The sequence below is a fragment of the Coregonus clupeaformis genome, chromosome 19 (genome assembly GCF_020615455.1).
Source record: "Coregonus clupeaformis isolate EN_2021a chromosome 19, ASM2061545v1, whole genome shotgun sequence".
NCBI lineage: Eukaryota > Metazoa > Chordata > Actinopteri > Salmoniformes > Salmonidae > Coregonus > Coregonus clupeaformis.
Window position 1 is genome coordinate 14223286 of NC_059210.1, and position 25499 is coordinate 14248784.

Consider the following 25499-nt stretch of genomic DNA (forward strand, 5'->3'; position numbering starts at 1 on the left):
TAGTAATCTTTCAATGAAGCGTATGAACCCTTAATATAATATAAAAAACCTGTTAGAAAATCTAAATATAATTGAAACAGAAAATCTCTACTAAAAAGTATCTTCAAGAAAAAATTCAATATTTCCCAAAGACAAACAATATTTACTTTATAAACATTTTAAATATAGTATGCACCATTGACTGCATCCTGACGGGCTGTATCACTGCCTGGTAGGGCAACTGCAGTGCCCGCAACCACAGGGCTCTCCAGAGGGTGGTGCGGTCTGCTCAATGCATCACCTGGGGCACACTGCCTGCCTTCCAGGACACCTACAGCACCCTATGTCACAGGAAGGCCAAAAATATCGTTAAGGACATCAACCACCCGAGCCACTGCCTGTTCACCCTGCTATCATCCAGAAGGCGAGGTCATTACAGGTGCATTTATTTATTTATTTCACCTTTATTTAACCAGGTAAGCCAGTTGAGAACAAGTTCTCATTTACAACTGCGACCTGGCCAAGATAAAGCAAAGCAGTGCGATAAAAACAACAACACAGAGTTACATATGGGGTAAAAAAAAACATAAGGTCATAAAATACAACAGAAAATATACATACAGTGTGTGCAAATGTAGCAAGTTATGGAGGTAAGGCAATAAATAGGCTATAGTGCAAAATAATTACAATTAGTATTAACACTGGAATGCTAGATGTGCAAGAGATTATGTGCAAATAGAGATACTGCATCAAAGCTGGGACGGAGAGACTGAAAAACAGCTTCTATCTAAAGGCCATCAGACTGTTAACCTCTTAAGGATCGGACCCTTTTTTTCAATTTTCGCCTAAAATGACATCCCCAAATCTAACTGCCTGTAGCTCAGGACCTGAAGCAAGGATATGCATATTCTTGATACCATTTGAAAGGAAACACTTTGAAGTTTGTGGAAATGTGAAATTAATGTAGGATAATATAACACATTAGATCTGGTAAAAGATAATACACACAAAGAAACATGTGTTTTCTATTTTAATTTTTTTTATCATCTTTGAAATGCAAGAGAAAGGCCACAATATAATATTGCAGTTTAGGCGCAATTTAGATTTTGGCCGATAGATGGCAGCAGTGTGTGTGCAAAGTTTAAGATTGATCCAGTGAAGCACTGCAATACTGGACTATTTTGTATCAAGTCTGCCCAAATGTGCCAAATTGGTCAATTGATACATTTTCAAGTACATAACTATAGAGATGATACAAAAATGATATGGTAATACAAAATGTAAGTTTACACACACCAGGAATGTCATACATGATGGATCATTAGCTTATACACTAACTTTCACACATCTAGATGGCCGGGCGGGGTGGGTGTGGAGCCAGAGACAGCAGGGGTTCAAACTGTAGAACCCAGTTCCTACATTTGAATATAAAAATTGATTTTATCAAACAAAACTAAGCTACATTTTATCTCTGGGACCCTTAGGATGACAAATCTGAGCAAAATTACTGAATGTAAGTACATTATTTACCTTCAGAGGTGAATGTATAAAACCTGTTGCAGGGATACGTTTTTTTGTTGTGCTCTCTCCTCAAACAATAGCATGGTATTTTTTCACTGTAATTGCTACTGTAAATTGGACAGTGCGGTTAGATTAACAAGAATTTAAGCTTTCTGGCCATATAAGACATGTCAATGTCCTGGAAAGTTTGCTGTTACTTACAACAGTCATGCTAATCACATTAACGCACGTTAGCTCAACCGTCCCGTAGACGGGAAACCGATCCCGTAGAGGTTAAATAGCCATCACTAGCCGACCTCCACCCAGTACCCTGCCTTGAATTTAGTCACTAGCCAGCTACCACCCGGTTACTCAACCCTGCACCTTAGAGGCTGCTGCCCTATGTGTAGATTAATGAGGAAAGTATTCAGACCCCTTGACTTTTTCCACATTTTGTTACCTTACAGCCTTATTCTAAACTGGATTTTTTTTATTTTTTTTATCCCGGATCGATTTACACACAATACCCCATAATGACAAATGTTTTTGCATAAATATCACATTTACATAAGCATTCAGACCCTTTACTCAGTACTTTGTTTTAGCACCTTTGGCAGTGATTACAGCCTCGGGTCTTCTTGGGTATGAAGCTTGGCACACCTGTATTTGGGGAGTTTCTCCCATTCTTCTCTGCAGATCCTCTCAAGCTCTGTCAGGTTGGATGGGAAGCGTCGCTAGACAGCTATTTTCAGGTCTCTCCAGAGATGTTTGATCAGGTTCAAGACCAGGCTCTGGCTGGGCCACTCAAGGACATTCAGAGACTTGTCCCGAAGCCACTCCTGCATTGTCTTGGCTGTGTGCTTAGGGTCGTTGTCCTGTTGGAAGGTGAACCTTCGCCCCAGTCTGAGGTCCTGAGCGCTCTGGAGCAGGTTTTCATCAAGGATCTCGCTGTACTTTGCGCCGTTCATCTTTCCCTTGATCCTGACTGGTCTCCTAGTCCCTGCCGCTGAAAAACATCCCCACAGCATGATGCTGCCACCACCATGCTTCACCGTAGGGATGGTGCCAGGTTTCCTCCAGACGTGACACTTGGCATTCAGGCCAAAGACTTCAATCTTGGATTCATCAGACCAGATAATCTTGTTTCTCATTGTCTGAGAGTCCTATAGGTGCCTTTTGGCAAACTCCAAGTCAGCTGTCATGTGCCTTTTACTGAGGAGTGGCTTCCATCTGGCCACTCTACCATGAAGGCCTAATTGGTGGAGTGCTGCAGAGATGGTTGTACTTCTGGAAGGTTCTCCCATCTCCACAGAGGAACTCTGGAGCTCTGTCAGTGTCCATCTGGTTCTTGGTCACCTCACTGACCAAGGCCCTTCTCCCACGATTGCTCAGTTTGGCTGGGCGGAGCTCTAGGAAGAGTCTTGGTGGTTCCAAAATTCTTCCATTTAAGAATGATGGAGGCCACTGTGTTCTTGGGGACCTTCAATGCTGCAGAAATGTTTTGGTACCTTTCCCCAGATCTGTGCCTCGACTCAATCCTGTCTCTGAGCTCTACGGACATTTCCTTCGACCTCATGGCTTGGTTTTTGCTCTGACATGCACTGTCAACAGTGGGACCTTATATAGACAGGTGTGTGCCTTTCCAAATCATGTCCAATCAATTGAATTTACCAGAGGTGGACTCCATTCAAGTTGTAGACACATCTCAAGGATGATCAATGGAAACAGGATGCACCTGAGCTATTCTTTATACATTTGCAAAAATTTCTAAAAACCTGTTTTTGCTTTGTCATTATGGGGTATTGTGTGTAGATTAATGAGGAAAATTTTTATTGAATCCATTTTAGAATAAGGCTGTAACAACAAAATATGGAAAAAGTGAAGGGGTCTGAATACTTTCCGAATGCACTGTACGTAGACATGGAATCACTGGTCACTTTAATTAATGTTTACATACTGTTTTACTCATTTCATAATTATATACTGTATTCTAAGTCAATGCCATCCTATTAAACTATTGCTGTATATACAGTTGAAGTCGGAAGTTTACATACACCTAAGCCAAATACATTTCAACTCAGTTTTTCACAATTCCTGACATTTAATCCTAGTAAAAAATCCCTGTCTTAGGTCAGTTAGGATCACCACTTTATTTTAAGAATGTTAAATGTCAGAATAATAGTAGAGAGAATGATTTATTTAAGCTTTTATTTCTTTCATCACGTTTACATACACTCAATTAGTATTTGGTAGCATTGCCTTTAAATTGTTTAACTTGGGTCAAACGTTTCGGGTAGCCTTCCACAAGCTTCCCACAATAAGTTGGGTGAATTTTGGCCCATTCCTCCTGACAGAGCTGGTGTATCTGAGTCAGGTTTGTAGGCCTCCTTGCTCAAACACGCTTTTTCAGTTCTGCCCACACATTTTTTTGTGATGGCCACTCCAATACCTTGACTTTGTCATCCTTAAGCCATTTTTCCACAACTTTGGAAGTATGCTTGGGGTCATTGTCCATTTGGAAGACCCATTTGCGACCAAGCTTTAACTTCCTGACTGATGTCTTGAGATGTTGCTTCAATATATCCACATCATTTTCCTTCCTCATGATGCCATCTATTTTGTGAAGTGCACCAGTCCTTCCTGCAGCAAAGCACCCGCACAGCATGATGCTGCCACCCCGTGCTTCACGGTTGGGATGGTGTTCTTCGGCTTGCAAGCCACCCCCTTTTTCCTCCAAACATAACGATGGTCATTATGGCCAAACAGTTCTATTTGTGTTTAATCAGACCAGAGGACATTTCTCCAAAAAGTACGATCTTTGTCCCCATGTGCAGTTGCAAACCGTAGTCTTGTCTTTTTTAATGGCGGTTTTGGAGCAGTGGCTTCTTCCTTGCTGAGCGGCCTTTCAGGTTATGTCGATATAGGACTCGTTTTACTGTGGATATAGATACTTTTGTACCTGTTTCCTCCAGCATATTCACAAGGTCCTTTGCTGTTGTTCTGGGATTGATTTGCACTTTTCGCACCAAAGTACGTTCATCTCTAGGAGACAGAACGCGTCTCCTTCCTGAGCGGTATGAAGGCTGCGTGGTCCCATGGTGTTTATACTTGCGTACTATTGTTTGCACAGATGAACGTGGTACCTTCAGGCGTTTGGAAATTGCTCCCAAGGATGAACCAGATAGCATTTTTCTTCTGAGGTCTTGGCTGATTTCTTTTGATTTTCCCATGATGTCAAGCAAAGAGGCACTGAATCTGAAGGTAGGCCTTGAAATACATCCACAGGCACACAGCAGAAGCTTCTAAAGCCATGACATCATTTTCTGGAATTTTCCAAGCTGTTTAAAGGCACAGTCAACTTATTGTATGTAAACTTCTGACCCACTGGAATTGTGATACAGTGAATTATAAATTAAATAATTTGTCTGTAAACAATTGTTGGAAAAAGTACTTGTGTCATGCACAAAGTAGATGTCCTAACCGACTTGCCAAAACTATAGTTTGTTAACAAGAAATGTGTGGAGTGGTTGAAAAACAAGTTTTAATGACTCCAACCTAAGTGAATGTAAACTTCTGACTTCAACTGTATACTATTCTATCCTATGTACTCTACAGATATACTAAATATTCTATCCACACACTGTCCATGTTTATACATTCCATCCCATCCATCCATCCACTGAACAAAAATAAACGCAACATGCAACAATTTCAAAGATTTTACTGTTACAGTTCATATGAGGAAATCAGTCAATTGAAATAAATTCATTAGTACCTAAAATGCAATTGTGTTCATTGTACATAGCTTATGCATGCCCATACCATAACCCCACCATGAGGCACTCTGTTCACAACGTTGACATCAGCAAACCACTCGCCCACACAACACCATACACGTGGTCTGCGGTTTTGAGGCCGGTTGGACGTACTGCCACATTCTCGAAAACCACGTAGAGAAACTAAATTCTCTGGCAACAGTTCTGGTGGACATTCCTGCAGTCAGCATGCCAATTGCAAGCTCCCTCAAAACTTGACACATCTGTGGCATTGTTTTGTGTGACAAAACTGCACATTTTAGAGCTGCTTTATATTGTCCCCAGCACAAGGTGCACCTGTGTAATGATCATGCTGTTTAATCAGCTTGTTGATATGCCACACTTGTCAGGTGGAGGGATTATCTTGGCAAAGGAGAAATGCTCACTAACAGGAATCTAAACAATTTGTGCACAATTTGAGAGAAATAAGCTTTTTGTGCGTATGGAACATTTCTGGGATCTTTTATTTCAGCTCATGAAACATGGAACCAACACTTTACATGTTGCGTTTATATTTTTGTTCAGTGTAATTGATCCTGTGCAGATGTAGGCCTAAGGCTTTTTATATGAACTAAATATCATATTTTTGTTGCGTTTATATTTTTGTTCAGTGTACACACATACATACTCCGGACATTGCTTGTCCAAATATTTATATATTTCTTTATTCCATTCTTTTACTTTTAGATTTGTGTGGATTGTTAGATATTATTCCACAGTTGGAGCTAGGAACACAAGTATTTTGCTACACCTGCAATAACATTTGCTAAATATGTGTATTCGACCAATAAAATGTGATTAGATTTTTAGTAGCCTAAATAGTTTTAGTCATATAGTCAACTACATAAAGTATTGAATAATATGTAGGGGATGGATTTCACTAACTTGTGCAGCAACTTAATGCAGAAAAATGCTGGATAAAGAAATATTTTTTATTTTACAAAAGCCCACAAAATTGCTTAAAACAATTTAAGAACTCAATAATAAAAAATAAAAAAAGTATAACAAATATAAGGAACCTCAATCAAAAACTAAACTTTTTTCCATTTGAGATATTCTCATTCGGCATAATTCCTCAAACAGAAATGTAAATTAAGACAATTAAGCTAATTGATTGATAACCTATGACATAATTGATCCAAAGTAAGAGTAAATTGGATAATGATGGAGCTGTCAGTCTAAAGGTAAACCTTGACAATCTTGGCTCTGGACAGGGCAAACAGCAGGCCTGCTCCAAGCATGCCCAGTGCGAGCCTCTTCAGGACCCGTCTCCTCCAGTCGCCGTGGAAACCAGGTCGAGGAAGTGGGCAGAAATCTCCAGCTGGGTCCATCTTAGGAAGAGGAGCAGCAGAACGTCACAAGGTAAGGGGTGAGAAAGAGCAGGGTGGACACACAAACTACAGACACACACAGTCGCACACACACACACCATGGCCGTGTCCGAATACCCATACTAGCGAAAAAAAGTGTTATAGTATGTGACATTTTGAAAATATTTCTCTGATTATCATGGGGGGGCATTCGGTCTGCAACAAGGTCCAGAGGGCCGCACAGAATTTTTATTATATTTCCTCGTCCTCAAGATTGGCTAAAAATAGTCCCCTATCCATCGTTTTTGGGGAAATGTTCGATGCTCCCTGGCTGTCTAGCTTTCATTTAGGTGATTATTAACGAGCTGGACACAGTCAAGAAACTGTATGAATGTAAGTCATTTTACATTTACATTTTAGTCATTTAGCAGACGCTCTTATCCAGAGCGACTTACATCAGCAATTAGGGTTAAGTGCCTTGCTTAAGGGCACAGACAGATTTTTCACCTAGTCGGCTCGGGGATTAGAACCAGCGACCTTTCGGTTACTGGCACAACGCTCTTACCCACTAAGCTACCTGCCGCCCATTATAATCTCTACACATTTTCGATTTAGTTTTAGTCATTGAGTTTGTTTCCCCCCCTCGGATTGGACACCGTCGGATTGGACCCCCGGGCCTATGTTAGACACCCCTGCCCTACAAGAACCTACTGTCTGGAGACTAGATGGTAGCCATCAGCAGTGTTTTGTCATGTGACAACCCTTCACACACTGTTGTGTCCTATAATTCTGTCAATTTATTAGGAATAAATAAAACAACTTTTTGATCTGGATGAGGTGATCTGCTTCAGCAAGCAAATTAGAGTTTGAATAAGAGAACCACTCTGCGCAGTGTACCACCTACTGCACCTGAGAGGTAGATATGGCACAGATCTACCATTCTACACAGTAATGTCCAACCCAAGGAAGCATTCATGCTTTTCCCACCATCTCCAATCTATCTGGCCGGGCAGATAGATTGTGTGTGTGTGTGTGCACCCGCGCTCTGTGTGTGTAGGGGGATGGGTGTGAAGACGAGCCCCCACAGATAAGATAAACGGGTGCAAGGGCCTTCCCCCTGGGCCCTGAGCCAGTGTTTCCAAATGGCCACCGTTGGTTGTCGAATTCCTGTCTGACACCGCCAGCGTCTGGGGCTACCCCCCTCCTTCCTCACCCTAACCCCACCCCCACTCTGACAGAACACTGTCACACTGTCTTTGAGTTATAGGCTGTGAGGACTCGCCCTGTCAGAATCCTACACACAGCGCGCACACACACACACACACCACAGTGTAAAGGCTGGATGAGCAATGGAGAGGATGAGAAGGGGAGTTGACCCGAGTTTGAAGGAAGTGTGGACTTGGCCCAGACCTGGGAAGAGATGGTTAGGGCAGTGAAAGGGTGTGGAGGACCAGACCTGGGAAGAGACGGTTAGGGCAGTGAAAGGTTGTGGAGGACCAGACCTGGGAAGAGATGGTTAGGGCAGTGAAAGGGTCTGGAGGACCAGACCTGGGAAGAGATGGTTAGGGCAGTGAAAGGGTGTGGAGGACCAGACCTGGGAAGAGACGGTTAGGGCAGTGAAAGGTTGTGGAGGACCAGACCTGGGAAGAGACGGTTAGGGCAGTGAAAGGTTGTGGAGGACCAGACCTGGGAAGAGATGGTTAGGGCAGTGAAAGGGTGTGGAGGACCAGACCTGGGAAGAGACGGTTAGGGCAGTGAAAGGTTGTGGAGGACCAGACCTGGGAAGAGATGGTTAGGGCAGTGAAAGGGTGTGGAGGACCAGACCTGGGAAGAGACGGTTAGGGCAGTGAAAGGTTGTGGAGGACCAGACCTGGGAAGAGACGGTTAGGGCAGTGAAAGGGTGTGGAGGACCAGACCTGGGAAGAGACGGTTAGGGCAGTGAAAGGTTGTGGAGGACCAGACCTGGGAAGAGACGGTTAGGGCAGTGAAAGGTTGTGGAGGACCAGACCTGGGAAGAGACGGTTAGGGCAGTGAAAGGGTGTGGAGGACCAGACCTGGGAAGAGACGGTTAGGGCAGTGAAAGGGTGTGGAGGACCAGACCTGGGAAGAGACGGTTAGGGCAGTGAAAGGGTGTGGAGGACCAGACCTGGGAAGAGACGGTTAGGGCAGTGAAAGGTTGTGGAGGACCAGACCTGGGAAGAGACGGTTAGGGCAGTGAAAGGGGTGTGGAGGACCAGACCTGGGAAGAGACGGTTAGGGCAGTGAAAGGGTGTGGAGGACCAGACCTGGGAAGAGATGGTTAGGGCAGTGAAAGGTTGTGGAGGACCAGACCTGGGAAGAGACGGTTAGGGCAGTGAAAGGGTGTGGAGGACCAGACCTGGGAAGAGACGGTTAGGGCAGTGAAAGGGTGTGGAGGACCAGACAGAGAGAGATGGTTAGGGCAGTGAAAGGGTGTGGAGGACCAGACCTGGGAAGAGACGGTTAGGGCAGTGAAAAGGTCTGGAGGACCAGACAGAGAGAGATGGTTAGGGCAGTGAAAGGGTGTGGAGGACCAGACCTGGGAAGAGACGGTTAGGGCAGTGAAAGGTTGTGGAGGACCAGACCTGGGAAGAGACGGTTAGGGCAGTGAAAGGGTGTGGAGGACCAGACCTGGGAAGAGACGGTTAGGGCAGTGAAAGGTTGTGGAGGACCAGACCTGGGAAGAGACGGTTAGGGCAGTGAAAGGTTGTGGAGGACCAGACCTGGGAAGAGACGGTTAGGGCAGTGAAAGGGTGTGGAGGACCAGACCTGGGAAGAGACGGTTAGGGCAGTGAAAGGGTGTGGAGGACCAGACCTGGGAAGAGACGGTTAGGGCAGTGAAATGGTGTGGAGGACCAGACAGAGGAAACAGACCGTTCTCCCATTCGTTCTCTCAGAGTGACCCACTGAGTGGAGCAGAAACATAGTGGTGGGGGCACTTGTGTGACAGTGACACGCATGCACACAGCAGTCAGAGAGAAAGGTGTGAGATGTACCTTGTGCAGCAGGTTCCTGAGGCAGGTGACCTCTTTCTGCAGGTCTCCAGTCTGGGCCACCAGCTCATTACAGATGGCCTGTGCTTCCTTCTTAGGGTCCAGGGACAACACCAGCTGAGGAGAGGACAGAGAGAGTGAGTTAGGGGAGCTAGGGACAGGTCCGATCTAGAAAAAACCATCAGTACTATAGTGTCTGACTGAAAACTCACTCACTTAATCTAACCACAAACATGAGGGGGGGGGGGGGCAGCACACTCCTTTCAGTGCTGAAAGGGAATTAGTAGGTTATACAACCATACCGTCTGCTTTCAGTCAGACACAACAGCATTGATGGATCAGTCGCCAGTCCTTAAGATGATCAGAGAGGGACAGGGAATGACACACACACCTCAGAGGCTCGGCGGGGGAAGCGGCTGATGACGTCCTGTACCGTCTCTGTCAGGTAGCAGCACTGCTGCCTCAGACTGATCAGGAAGTTATACAGCTCCTCACTTCTATAAGGACACACATACACCATTAGACAACTTTTCACAGTACTTCCCACTAACTATCAGTGTTGATGATAGGGGGCATTTCAAATTATTTTACTATTCAAATAATGACATTTTTTCGGATATCTGGATAGTCAACCAATCAGAATGACGCAAATGTACATGGCAGAGGTAAACAGCAGACAGGGAGGGTGCTTTTCTTCAGTAATTTGTCAGCAACAGCGAAGGAAAAGTCAGATTTTCGCTATGATAATCAGTTCTATGTTACAAATAGCTTTTCTGCTGAGTGTTTTGCATTGATCCGTTTCAAGTCTTGTGGAAACGCCATTAGCTGAGCGCCTGTAATTGCTATTTGAAGAGGGGGAAACAGTATACCGATGTCAGGGAAGCCTGGAGGGCAGTAGCTCAATGCACTGTTATAAAAACTACATTCAAAAGTTTGTTGCTTTACTAAATTAAGAATTTAAAATGTCATGATATATCCTTGTAGGTAAAAATGTCACAAGGATCATTTAATTTAGACATAGCTTTTCATTGTTAAAATAGGCCAAAATAAGTTTGCTCAAAATATGAACTCTCCCTCAAGTAATCGAATACTAACGTTCGTTCAGACGTCCGGATATCGATTAACCGTGACCATCCCTAGTTGATGAGTCTCTTTCCACCTCAACCCAAGTGTGTTTATGTGTGACTGTCAGTGTGAGTGGGTGAGCAGCACAACCTGTGTCAGTCTGCATTCCTGCCCATCTCAAGTATACCCCCTATACGTCTCACCTAGACAAGGAGGGAGAGAGAGAGAGGTCACCTGCAACAGACAGACATCTCCCCCTCTCCTCTGTTCCTCTCTATCCTGTACTAAGTGTTGCAGCGAGAGCCTATCAGTCTTGGGTGTGTTAGATAAACTAACAGAGCTGTAGTCCCAGGTCCCGGGCCTCTGGGAGGAGATAGTAACTCCAGTCTGACTGACACTGTTTACACGCCCGCTGACAGAGTGTGAGCATCACAAAACAGCTGCTACACATGCAGGGAAATGTACCATTAAGATAAAATAACCCATCAACGAACACAGGGCAGCGGAACAATCGCAGCAACAAAGAAATAAAATTAAAAAAAACGGGGCTTGATGAATATGATGTACAAATCATTTGGATGTAACACGTTTTGTTATCTCTGGAAAAAATATTATTTTCTGTAATATATGAGGGGAAATCCTGGACATTGGCCACATACACGGTCTTATGTCTGTTCATTTGTCTGTTGTGTAGAGGTCAGTTGATTTGACTGTCTGCCCACTCGCCCGTCCGTCTGTGTCAATTGTCCCCCGGTATGAAGATCTATATCCCCCTGTCCACCCATCTGTCTGTCAGTCCATTAGTCATGTACTGCAGGTGAAAAGCCGTCTAACATCCCAGGCCAACTAGAACATGACCGTCTAACATCCCAGGCCAACTAGAACATGACCATCTAACATCCCAGGCCAACTAGAACATGACCATCTAACATCCCAGGCCAACTAGAACATGACCATCTAACATCCCAGGCCAACTAGAACATGACCGTCTAACATCCCAGGCCAACTAGAACATGACCATCTAACATCCCAGGCCAACTAGAACATGACCATCTAACATCCCAGGCCAACTAGAACATGACCATCTAACATCCCAGGCCAACTAGAACATGACCATCTAACATCCCAGGCCAACTAGAACATGACCATCTAACATCCCAGGCCAACTAGAACATGACCATCTAACATCCCAGGCCAACTAGAACATGACCATCTAACATCCCAGGCCAACTAGAACATGACCATCTAACATCCCAGGCCAACTAGAACATGACCATCTAACATCCCAGGCCAACTAGAACATGACCATCTAACATCCCAGGCCAACTAGAACATGACCATCTAACATCCCAGGCCAACTAGAACATGACCATCTAACATCCCAGGCCAACTAGAACATGACCATCTAACATCCCAGGCCAACTAGAACATGACCATCTAACATCCCAGGCCAACTAGAACATGACCATCTAACATCCCAGGCCAACTAGAACATGACCATCTAACATCCCAGGCCAACTAGAACATGACCATCTAACATCCCAGGCCAACTAGAACATGACCATCTAACATCCCAGGCCAACTAGAACATGACCATCTAACATCCCAGGCCAACTAGAACATGACCATCTAACATCCCAGGCCAACTAGAACATGACCATCTAACATCCCAGGCCAACTAGAACATGACCATCTAACATCCCAGGCCAACTAGAACATGACCGTCTAACATCCCAGGCCAACTAGAACATGACCGTCTAACATCCCAGGCCAACTAGAACATGACCATCTAACATCCCAGGCCAACTAGAACATGACCGTCTAACATCCCAGGCCAACTAGAACATGACCATCTAACATCCCAGGCCAACTAGAACATGACTATCTAACATCCCAGGCCAACTAGAATATGACCATCTAACATCCCAGGCCAACTAGAACATGACTATCTAACATCCCAGGCCAACTAGAACATGACTATCTAACATCCCAGGCCAACTAGAACATGACTATCTAACATCCCAGGCCAACTAGAACATGACCATCTAACATCCCAGGCCAACTAGAACATGACTATCTAACATCCCAGGCCAACTAGAACATGACCATCTAACATCCCAGTAGAACATGGCCACTAGGTCTGGGATGAGCATAAGGCATAAGGGATGTGGTAATCTAGTGCTTTCATGTTTACAGTGTGGCCATCATCAGAGGATTTACTCCTGGGGGATTTAGTCTCAGTAAAAGTACCCTTGTACCCCTGGCCCTGACACTACAGTACAGTAGAGGGGAGGACATGGCAATCACATTTCAGGATTCATGACGTGAGGGGCTGCAGGCAGACATGACCGCTTGGCCTGAGAACTAGCCCATCATCAGTCACAGAGAGAAGTGTGTGTGTGTGTGTGTGTGTGGGGGGGGGGGGTTGGGGTGAAAGAGGGGATTTCATTCCATCTCCTCTCACCTTACAAATCATTACAGCCCGCTTAATAAACCATTAGGACTCTGCTCTCAGAAGCTCAGAGAGACTATAGGAGGAGAGGCTGCGGGAGACTATAGGAGGAGAGGCTGTGGGAGGAGAGGCTGTGGGAGACTATAGGAGGAGAGGCTGTGGGAGGAGAGGCTGTGGGACACTATAGGAGGAGAGGCTGTGGGAGACTATAGGAGGAGAGGCTGTGGGAGGAGAGGCTGTGGGAGACTATAGGAGGAGAGGCTGTGGGAGGAGAGGCTGTGGGAGACTATAGGAGGAGAGGCTGTGGGAGGAGAGGCTGTGGGAGACTATAGGAGGAGAGGCTGTGGGAGACTATAGGAGGAGAGGCTGTGGGAGGAGAGGCTGTGGGAGACTATAGGAGGAGAGGCTGTGGGAGGAGAGGCTGTGGGAGACTATAGGAAGAGAGGCTGTGGGAGACTATAGGAGGAGAGGCTGTGGGAGGAGAGGCTGTGGGAGACTATAGGAGGAGAGGCTGTGGGAGGAGAGGCTGTGGGAGGCTATAGGAGGAGAGGCTGTGGGAGACTATAGGAGGAGAGGCTGTGGGAGGAGAGGCTGTGGGAGACTATAGGAGGAGAGGCTGTGGGAGGAGAGGCTGTGGGAGACTATAGGAGGAGAGGCTGTGGGAGGAGAGGCTGTGGGAGACTATAGGGGGAGAGGCTGTGGGAGGAGAGGCTGTGGGAGACTATAGGAGGAGAGGCTGTGGGAGGAGAGGCTGTGGGAGACTATAGGAGGAGAGGCTGTGGGAGGAGAGGCTGTGGGAGACTATAGGAGGAGAGGCTGTGGGAGACTATAGGAGGAGAGGCTGTGGGAGGAGAGGCTGTGGGAGACTATAGGAGGAGAGGCTGTGGGAGACTATAGGAGGAGAGGCTGTGGGAGACTATAGGAGGAGAGGCTGTGGGAGGAGAGGCTGTGGGAGACTATAGGAGGAGAGGCTGTGGGAGACTATAGGAGGAGAGGCTGTGGGAGACTATAGGAGGAGAGGCTGTGGGAGACTATAGGAGGAGAGGCTGTGGGAGACTATAGGAGGAGAGGATGTGGGAGGAGAGGCTGTGGGAGACTATAGGAGGAGAGGCTGTGGGAGGAGAGGCTGTGGGAGACTATAGGAGGAGAGGCTGTGGGAGACTATAGGAGGAGAGGCTATGGGAGACTATAGGAGGAGAGGCTGTGGGAGGAGAGGCTGTGGGAGACTATAGGAGGAGAGGCTGTGGGAGGAGAGGCTGTGGGAGACTATAGGAGGAGAGGCTGTGGGAGGAGAGGCTGTGGGAGACTATAGGAGGAGAGGCTGTGGGAGACTATAGGAGGAGAGGCTATGGGAGACTATAGGAGGAGAGGCTGTGGGAGGAGAGGCTGTGGGAGGAGAGGCTGTGGGAGACTATAGGAGGAGAGGCTGTGGGAGGAGAGGCTGTGGGAGGAGAGGCTGTGGGAGAATAACAGCGGGATGGATGCTTTAGGTCAGTCAGACGGATGACTTCCAGTGTTGTGCTGGAGGATGGACTGTGTACAGTATGTAATGTAATGTCTGAATCCTGGAGAGTTATTCTGTAGGTGTATGTGTTGCATATATAATGTGTCAAAAAACTATGTTATTGTGCTTGACGATTTGACCTGGAAGGGATTACTCGAATTGAAAGAAAAAAATAATTGTACTTTAATGTTACCCGCTGTCTATGTTCTCCAGCTGGCCGACAGTGTCCAGGTCGACCCGGTCTAGATGCATCTCCTTCACTGCACTCAGAACCTTCTGCTGGTCCTCTGGGTCGGAGATACCAATCTGGGGGAGAACGCAGCATTAACAACTGGGCAACATACTGGTAACTCAGGTTGCAAAATTCCCAGGTTTTTCAGAAATCCTGGTTGGAGCATTCCCAGTTGGAGTATTCCCACCATGCTAATTCCCTACTGATTCCAGGAATCATATCGATTTCTGAAAAACCTGGAAACTTGCTGACAGACAGACTGACATAAAGAGGTCTTTCATACCTTCTCCAGGTCATCCTTCTCCATGGTTACCAGGTAGCTCCAAGTGATGTCATTTTCCTGCAAAGAGAAGAAAAACTACTTTGACGATCTGACAACTTGCAAACCAGCCCACACCCTGAACAGATATTGTACAATAATTTACAATATGCATTTGTGTAGCTACCGGTATGTGTCTTTTTAAAAATACCGGTAACAGATTACAGTATGCGTTTGTTTTGTGAAGCTACTTGCTACCGGTATGTCTATTTGATCTAATGATGAAAATATCAATCCACACCCGCCGCCCCCAAACTGAGCTTCATACACTATTGTTTTCACTCCAGAGTCAGACCCAGTCTTTACACCTGTCTGCTCAACATCAATGAGCCAGGAGTAGGGTTGGACAAGTATTTGATAATACCATATGCTGGGATGTGGCATGAGGAAGATATGAAAACTCTGGAAACTGCCCAACCACAGTGAGGATGAGAGGTACAGTACTCAAATAATGTCAGAGGAACCCCTGTGTGTGTGCGTGTATGTGTTTAAGGAGTACACTACTCACTAGCATTATGTCAGAAAGGTACTCCAGGTTGAGTCCGTGCAGGAGCAGCTCAATGTCACACAGCTTGGCCAGACTAGGAGAGGTTAAAGGTCGTTATTTTAAAAGAGAATGGGCGCGTTTGAGATTGACTACATTGAAGTTGAACTGTGCAGAATCATCACTGATCAACAAATCAACCTTTAAATCCCCTACTCAACATTATTTGTAGATCAGTCAGTTTGCTCACGCTCTCAAACACAAGTAATGTCTTCTCAGTAACTTACCCGGTTAAATAAAGGCAATAAATAAATAAATAGGTTTAAGAGCGTACTACATCAACCCCACGTAGCCAAGTCGGCTGCCTAAAATATTTCAGAGCAGATAAACATTGACAGATTAAACAGGCCAGATTAAAACATTGAATCTTCAACAGTCAGACACATAAGACTAAATATGTTAAAGCATTATGGTGCAGATTTAGCAGCTAGTCCCTAAATGGGACTAAACCAGGTCTAAAAACCTGTCTCATGACATGGGACACTTCACTCTACGTCCACTAGAGGGCCCCAAACACCCATCACAGCTGCTGGCCTCCACTGACTGATCTGTTGCCTTTTCTCAATTCATTTTACCTCGATTCCTCGCATCCTCTCTCGTCGCCTCCAAAAAACGAATTGTAAAATAACTCCTGAGGGGAGGGACCTTGGACCTACTCCAATACAGTTGAGAAGAGGATATAGGATACGAGGAATAGTAGTAAGACAAATTGAGATTTAGCAAAGGTCTCACCTCTCCTTGGAGTCAGCAGGGGGATCGGGGTCCCTCTTGAAGAACTTGAAGAGGGTCTCCTCTTTCGAGGATGTCACCTGCCCGTTGGTGAGGGCATCGCCTGGGGACGCCAGGATCCTGGCAATCTGCGGGGGAAGAAGACCAGATATACATGGAGTGTACAAAATACTCTTTCCATGGCAGACTGACCAGGTGAATGCAGGTGAAAGCTATGATCCCTTATTGATGTCACTTGTTAAATCCACTTCAATCTGTGTAGATGAAGGGGAGCAGACAGGTTAAAGAAGGATTTTTAAGCCATGAGACAATTGAGACATGGATTGTGTATGTGTGCCATTCAGAGTGAATGGGCAAGACAAAATATTTAAGAGCCTTTGAACGGAGTATGGTAGTATGTGCCAGGTGCACCGGTTTGCGTGTCAAGAACAAATCAAATCAACAGTTTCCTGTGTGTATCAAGAATGGTCCGCCACCCAAAGGTCATCCAGCCAACTTGACACAACTGTGGAAAGCATTGGAGTGACCATGGGCTAGCATCCCTGTGGAAAGCCTTCGATACCTTGTAGAGTCCATGCCCCCGATGAATTGAGGCTGTTCTGAGGGCAAAAAAGGGGGTGCAATTCAATATTAGGAAGGTGTTTTATATAATGTTTGCAAGAGAAGGGGAAGATGGCGCCAGTCTCGCACCTCAAGACTACCATTTCATAGTGTGGTAAATGTGGCTGTGGTTAGAGTTTGGTTTTACTGTATCTGTGGTTGTTTAAACACCAGATTTAGGTGTCAGAGTTATGTATTTGGCAAACTGTGTTGGACACAAAGTTGTGGCTGTGGGGTTCGGTTGGTTCTACCTGTGGAACGTTTGAACACCGTGGCTATGTCAGCAGCACTCTTCCCAGTCTTGGTCTTGATAATATATGATACTATATACTGAAGAAAAATATAAACTCAACATGTAAAGTTTTGGTCCCATGTTTCATGAGCTGAAATAAAAGATCCCAGAAATGTTCCATACGCACAAAAAGCTTGTTTCTCTCAAATTTTCTGCACAAATTTGTTTACATCCCTGTTAGTGAGTATTTCTCATTTGCCAAGATAATCATCCACCTGACAGGTGTAGCATATCAAGAAGCTGATTAAACAGCATGATCATTACACAGGTGCACCTTGTGCTGGGGACAATAAAAGGCAGCTCTAAAATGTGCAGTTTTATCACACCACGCCACAGATGTCTCAAGTTTTGAGGGAGCGTGCAGTTGGCATGCTGACTGCAGGAATGTCCACCAGAACTGTTACCAGATAATTTAATGTTCATTTGGCAGTACGTCCAAACGGCCTCACAACCACAGAGCATGGGTAACTATGCCAGCCCAGGACCTCCACATCCAGCTTCTTTACTTGCGGGATCGTCTGAGACTAGCCACCCGGACAGCTGATGAAACTGAGTAATTCTGTCTGTAATAAAGCCCTTTTGTGGGGAAAAACTTCTGATTGGCTGGGCCTGGCTCCCCAGTGGGTGGGCCTATGCCCTCCCAGGCCCACCCATGGCTGCGCCCCTGCCCAGTCATGTGAAATCCATAGATTAGGGCCTAATGAATTTATTTCAATTGACTGATTTCCTTATATGAACTGTAACTCAGTAAAATCGTTGAAATCGTTGCATGTTGTGTTTATATTTTTGTTCAGTATAAATAATAGAATTAGTGGTTGTGTTTACCTGTGGTCGTTTGAAGACCTTGGCCAAGTCGGCAGCACTCTTCCCTGCTTTGGTCTTGAGGGTCTTGTCTGCCCCCAGCTGGAGCAGCTTGAGGACGGCCTCTTCTCTACCGTACTGCACTGCCACAGTCAGGGCCTGGGTCAAAGGTCACAGCAGGTTATCACTTACTATCAATGTCTAGTGCCATCCTAATTACCATTAATAATCACAGTGTCACCAAATCATTACTATCAATCAGTCAGAATCAATCAAGAGAATGTAAAAGTATTTGATTGTTGTAAGCATGGGCTGGAAGGAGTTAACACCATATTCCACTAAAAAAGTATACACTTTGGGAGAAAGGAGGGATTATTGGGAAGCAGGGAAGGCTGATGTATAAAAGTAAAAACAAAAGTGTCCGCTTATGAGACACAGGCATTACACCAGGTGGGCATCCTTACCGTGTACCCATTTTCATCCTGGGAGTTGACCTCTGCCCCGTGAGACAACAGCACGTTGATCACCTGACTGTAGCCGTCCCGGGACGCCAGCATCAGGGATGTCATACGAGACCTGGGAATGGGAATAGAATGAATACCCACCCACCCTACCTACCTAGAGAGGGTGAAAACGCACTTTGGTGATGAAATGATTCACACCCCTTGACTTTTTCCACATTTTGTTACAGCCTTAATTTAAAATGGATTAAATTCAGATTTTTTGTCACTGGCCTACACACAAAACCCCATAATGTCAAAGTGGAATTATGTTTTACAAAATATTTAACAAATTAATTAAAAATGAAAAGCTGAAATGTCTTGAGTCAATAAGTATTCAATTCTTTTGTTATGGCAAGCCTAAATAAGTTCAGGAGTAAAGGTTTGCTTAACAAGTCACATAATAAGTTGCATGGACTCTCTGTGTGCAATAATATGATTTTTGAATGACTACCTCATCTCTGTACCCCACACATACAATTATCTGTAAGATTCCTCAGTCGAGCAGTGAATTTCAAACACAGATTCAACCCCAAAGACCAGGGAGGTTTTCCAGTGCCTCGCAAAGAAGGGCACCTATTGGTAGATGAGTACAAATGTAAAAAGCAGACATTGAATGTCCCTTTGAGCATGGTGAAGTTATTAATTACACTTTGGATGGTGTATCAATACACCCAGTCACTACAAAGATACAGGCGTCCTTCCTAACTCAGTCGCTGGAGAGGAAGCAAACCACTCAGGGATTTCACCATGAGGCCAATGGTGACTTTAAAACAGTTAGAGTTTAATGGCTGTGATAGGAGAAAACTGAGGATGGATCAACAACATTGTAATTACTCCACAATACTAACCTAAATGACAGAGTGAAAAGAAGGAAGACTGTAATGAATAAAACTAATACTGAAAAAAAAAAAGCAAAGCTATTAACTTTTGTCCTGAATACAAAGTGTTACAGTGGGGGAAAAAAGTATTTAGTCAGCCACCAATTGTGCAAGTTCTCCCACTTAAAAAGATGAGAGGCCTGTAATTTTCATCATAGGTACACGTCAACTATGACAGACAAATTGAGGAAAACAATTCCAGAAAATCACATTGTAGGATTTTTAATGAATTTATTTGCAAATCATGGTGGAAAATAAGTATTTGGTCACCTACAAACAAGCAAGATTTCTGGCTCTCACAGACCTGAAACTTCTTCTTTAAGAGGCTACTCTGTCCTCCACTCGTTACCTGTATTAAATGGCACCTGTTTGAACTTGTTATCAGTATAAAAGACACCTGTCCACAACCTCAAACAGTCACACTCCAAACTCCACTATGGCCAAGACCAAAGAGCTGTCAAAGGACACCAGAAACAAAATTGTAGACCTGCACCAGGCTGGGAAGACTGAATCTGCAATAGGTAAGCAGCTTGATTTGAAGAAATCAACTGTGGGAGCAATTATTAGGAAATGGAAGACATACAAGAGCACTGATAATCTCCCTCGATCTGGGGCTCCACGCAAGATCTCACCCCGTGGGGTCAAAATGATCACAAAAATCCCAGAACCACACAGGGGGGACCTAGTGAATGACCTGCAGAGAGCTGGGACCAAAGTAACAAAGCCTACCATCAGTAACACACTACGCCGCCAGGGACTCAAATCCTGCAGTGCCAGACGTGTCCCCCTGCTTAAGCCAGTACATGTCCAGGCCCGTCTGAAGTTTGCTAGAGTGCATTTGGATGATCCAGAAGAGGATTGGGAGAATGTCATATGGTCAGATGAAACCAAAATATAACTTTTTGGTAAAAACTCAACTCGTCGTGTTTGGAGGACAAAGAATGCTGAGTTGCATCCAAAGAACACCATACCTACTGTGAAGCATGGGGGTGGAAACATCATGCTTTGGGGCTGTTTTTCTGCAAAGGGACCAGGACGACTGATCCGTGTAAAGGAAAGAATGAATGGGGCCATGTATCGTGAGATTTTGAGTGAAAACCTCCTTCCATCAGCAAGGGCATTGAAGATGAAACGTGGCTGGGTCTTTCAGCATGACAATGATCCCAAACACACCGCCCGGGCAACGAAGGAGTGGCTTCGTAAGAATAATTTCAAGGTCCTGGAGTGGCCTAGCCAGTCTCCAGATCTCAACCCCATAGAAAATATTTGGAGGGAGTTGAAAGTCCGTGTTGCCCAGCGACAGCCCCAAAACATCACTGCTCTAGAGGAGATCTGCATGGAGGAATGGGCCAAAATACCAGCAACAGTGTGTGAAAACCTTGTGAAGACTTACAGAAAACGTTTGACCTGTGTCATTGCCAACAAAGGGTATATAACAAAGTATTGAGAAACTTTTGTTATTGACCAAATACTTATTTTCCACCATAATTTGCAAATAATTCATTAAAAAATCCTACAATGTGATTTTCTGGATTTTTTTTCTTCTCATTTTGTCTGTCATAGTTGACGTGTACCTATGATGAAAATTACAGGCCTCTCTCATCTTTTTAAGTGGGAGAACTTGCACAATTGGTGGCTGACTAAATACTATTTTTCCCCACTGTATGTTTGGGGCAATTCCAATACAACACATTACCGAGTACCACTCTCCATATTTTCAAGCATAGTGGTGGCTGCATCATATTATGGGTATGCTTGTAATCGTTAAGGACTGGGGAGTTTTTCAGGATACATTTTTTTACGGAATGGAGCTAAGCAAAGGCAAAATCCTAGAGGAAAACCTGGTTCAGTCTGCTTTCCACCAGACACTGGGAGATGAATTCACCTTTCAGCAGGAAAATAACCTAAAACAAGGCCAAATCTACACTGGAGTTGCTTACCAAGAAGACAGTGAATGTTCCTGAGTGGCTGAGTTAAAGTTTTGACTTAAATCTACTTGAAAATCTATGGCAAGACCTGAAAATGGTTGTTTACCAATTTGACAGAGCTTGACTAATTTTTTAAATAATAAATGGGCAAATGTTACACAATCCAGGTGTGGAAAGCTCTTAGAGACTTACCCAGAAAGACTCAGCAGTAAATCGCTGCCAAAGGTGCTTCTACAAAATATTGACTCAGGGGTGTGAATACTTATGTACACTGAACAAAAAATATACAAACGGAACATGCAACAAGTTCAAAGATTTTACTGAGTTATAGTTCATATAAGGATATCAGTCAAATTAAATAAATTCATTAGGTCCTAATCTATGGATTTCACATGACTGGGAATACAGATATGCATCTGTTGGTCAAAGATACCTTTAAAAAAAGGTATGGGCATGGATCAGAAAAGCAGTCAGTATCGGGTGTGACCACCATTTTCCTCATGCAGCATGACACGTCTCCTTTGCATAGAGTTGATCAGGCTGTTGATTGTGGCCTGTGGAATGTTGTCCCACTCCTCTTCAATGGATGTGCGAAGTTGCTGGATATGGTTGGGAACTGTAACACGCTGTCGTACATGTCGATCTAGAATATCCCAAACATGCTCAATGGGTGACATGTTTGGTGAGTATGCAGGCCATGGAAGAACTGGTACATTTTCAGCTTCCAGGAATTGTGTACAGATCCTTGCGACATGGGGCCGTGCATTATCACGCTGAAACATAAGGCACTACAATGGGCATCAGGATCTCGTCAAGGTATCTCTTTGCATTTAAATTGACATCGATAAAATGCAATCGTGTTCGTTGTCCGTAGCTTATGCCTGCCCATACCATAGCCCCAAAATGTGGAATAAGTCAAGGGGTATGAATACTTTCTACCAAGAGAAATATGATTATTCATGTTCTGAATCGTTCAGTGGGGTCTTTTTCTAACATATCATTAATATTATATTGAAAAAGTCGGATTAAGTAACCTAATACATCCGATAAAAGCACCAAGCTCTGTTGAAAGAGCAGTGCAGGTTTCTCATAACTTGAAGATTTTAAATTTTTTGGTCGTCGTCTTCAAAGTTGTTTCCACGGGTCGCAAAAAGCAAAATTAGCATGACACGAGCTGAATTAAATGTAAAAGGCTCATCGCTGCGTTGACAATTCAGAGAAACGTGTTTTTGTGAGAAATCTACAAAAAAATATTAAAATACTACTTGTCATGTCTCAAAATCGTAGGGCTGTCCCCGACCAAAAGAAATATTGGGTCGACCGAAAGTCGTCTGTTCTTTCGACCAATCGATTGGTCAACATTGTAGTGTATTTTTCCATATATAGACAAAACCTACAGTACCAGTCAAAAGTCTGGACACACCTACTCATTCAAGGGATTTTCTTAATTTTTTACTATTTTCTACATTGTAGAATAATAGTGAAGACATCAAAACTATAGAATAACACATATGGAATCATGTAGTAACCCAAAAAGTGTTAAACAAATTAAAATATATTTTATATTTGAGATTCTTCAAATAGCCACCCTTTGCATACCCTCAGCATTCTCTCAACCAGCTTCATGAAGAATGCTTTTCCAACAGTCTTGAAGGAGCACTTGTTGGCTGCTTTTCCTTCACTCTGCGGTCCAACTCATCCCAAACCATCTCAATTGGGTTGAGGTCGAGTGATTGTGGAGGCCAGGTCATCTGATGCAGCACTACATCACTCTCCTTCTTGGTCAAATAGCCCGTACACAGCCTGGAGGTGGGTTTTCGGTCATTGTCCTGTTGAAAAACAAATGGTAGTCCCACTACACGCAAACAAGATGGGATGGCGTATCGCTGCAGAATGCTGTGGTAGCCATGCTGGTTAAGTGTGCCTTGAATTCTAAATAAATCACCAACAGTGTAACCAGCAAAGCACCCCACACCATCATACCTCCTCCTCCATGCTTCACGGTGGGAACCACACATGCAGAGATCATCCGTTCACCTACTCTGCGTCTCACAAAGACACGGCGGTTGGAACCAAGAATCTCCAATTTGGACTCATCAGACCAAAGGACAGATTTCCACCGGTCTAATGTCCATTGCTCATGTTTCTTGGCCCAAGCAAGTCTCTTCTTCTTATTGGTGTCCTTTAGTAGTGGTTTCTTTGCAGCAATTTGACCATGAAGGCCTGATTCATGCAGTCTCCTCTGAACAGTTGATGTTGAGATGTGTCTGTTACTTGAACTCTGTGAAGCATTTATTTGGGCTGCAATCTGAGGTGCAGTTAACTCTAATGAACTTATCCTCTGCAGCAGAGGTAACTCTGGATCTTCCTTTCCTGTGGCCGTCCTCATGAGAGCCAGTTTCATCATAGTGCTTGATGTTTTTGCGACTGCACTTTAAGAAACTTTCAAAGTTCTTAATGTTCCGGATTGACTGACCTTCATGTCTTAAAGTAACGATGGACTGTCGTTTCTCTTTGCTTATTTGAGCTGTTCTTGCCATAATATGGGCTTGGTCTTGTATACCACCCCTACCTTGTCACAACACAACTGATTAGCTCAAACGCATTAAGGAAAGAAATTCCACAAAATCACTTTTAACAAGGCATACCTGTTAATTGAAATGCATTCCAGATGACTACCTTATGAAGCTGGTTGAGAGAATACCAAGAGTGTGAAAAACTGTCATCAAGGCAAATGGTGGCTACTTTGAAGAATCTCAAATATAAAATATATAACACTTTTTTGGTTACTACATTATTACATATATGTTATTTCATAGTTTTGATGTCTTCACTATTATTCTACAATATAGTAAAAATAAAGGAAAACCCTTGAATGAGTAGGTGTGTCCAAACTTTTGACTGGTACTGTATGTGTTTTAATAAAATCAACTATATACAGTTGAAGTCGGAAGTTTACATACACTTAGGTTGAAGTCATTAAAACTTGTTTTTCAACCACTCCACAAATTTCTTGTTAACAAACTATAGTTTTGGCAAGTCGGTTAGGACACAAGTCATTTTTCCAACAATTGTTTACAGACAGATTATTTCACTTATAATTCACTGTATCACAATTCCAGTGGGTCAGAAGTTTACATACACTAAGTTGACTGTGCCTTTAAACAGCTTGGAAAATTCCAGAAAATTATGTCATGGCTTTAGAAGTTTCCGATAGGCTAATTGACATCATTTGAGTCAATTGGAGGTGTACCTGTGGATGTATTTCAAGGCCTACCTTCAAACTCAGTGCCTCTTTGCTTGACATCATGGGAAAATCAAAAGAAATCAGCCAAGACCTCAGAAAAGAAATTGTAGACCTCCACAAGTCTGGTTCATCCTTGGGAGCAATTTCCAAACGCCTGAAGGTACCACGTTCATCTGTACAAACAATAGTACGCAAGTATAAACACCATGGGACCACACAGCCGTCATACCGCTCAGGAAGGAGACGCCTTCTGTCTCCTAGAGATTAATGTACGTTGATGCGAAAAGTGCAAATCAATCCCAGAACAACAGCAAAGGACCTTGTGAAGATGCTGGAGGAAACAGGTACAAAAGTATCTATATCCACAGTAAAACGAGTCCTATATCGACATAACCTGAAAGGCCGCTCAGCAAAGCAGAAGTCACTGCTCCAAAACCGCCATTAAAAAAGCCAGACTACGGTTTGCAACTGCACATGGGGACAAAGATCTTACTTTTTGGAGAAATGTCCTCTGGTCTGATGAAACAAAAATAGAACTGTTTGGCCATAATGACCATCGTTATGTTTGAAGGAAAAAGGGGTGGCTTGCAAGCCGAAGAACACCATCCCAACCGTGAAGCATGGGGGTGGCAGCAACATGCTGTGGGGGTGCTTTGCTGCAGGAGGGACTGGTGCACTTCACAAAATAGATGGCATCATGAGGAAGGAAAATTATGTAGATATATTGAAGCAACATCTCAAGACATCAGTCAGGAAGTTAAAGCTTGGTCGCAAATGGGTCTTCCAAATG

At 44.2% G+C, this 25499-nt stretch overlaps 1 protein-coding gene across 1 annotated transcript in view; it reads right to left on the bottom strand.

Annotated features, from left to right (window-relative positions):
• Positions 1-6212: 6212 nt before the first annotated feature.
• LOC121531683 (ankyrin repeat, SAM and basic leucine zipper domain-containing protein 1-like) overlaps positions 6213-25499 on the bottom strand; it is a 36330-nt gene continuing 17043 nt past the window's right edge. Inside the window, exons 5-13 of the mRNA XM_045205199.1 lie at positions 18618-18729; positions 18178-18312; positions 16464-16588; positions 15696-15768; positions 15152-15208; positions 14830-14942; positions 10007-10112; positions 9619-9732; positions 6213-6625 (exon numbers count right to left, since the gene is read on the bottom strand). Of these exons, the coding sequence (XP_045061134.1) occupies positions 6473-6625; positions 9619-9732; positions 10007-10112; positions 14830-14942; positions 15152-15208; positions 15696-15768; positions 16464-16588; positions 18178-18312; positions 18618-18729 (988 nt within the window). The 3' untranslated portion in view covers positions 6213-6472. The remainder of the gene's footprint in view (positions 6626-9618; positions 9733-10006; positions 10113-14829; positions 14943-15151; positions 15209-15695; positions 15769-16463; positions 16589-18177; positions 18313-18617; positions 18730-25499) is intronic.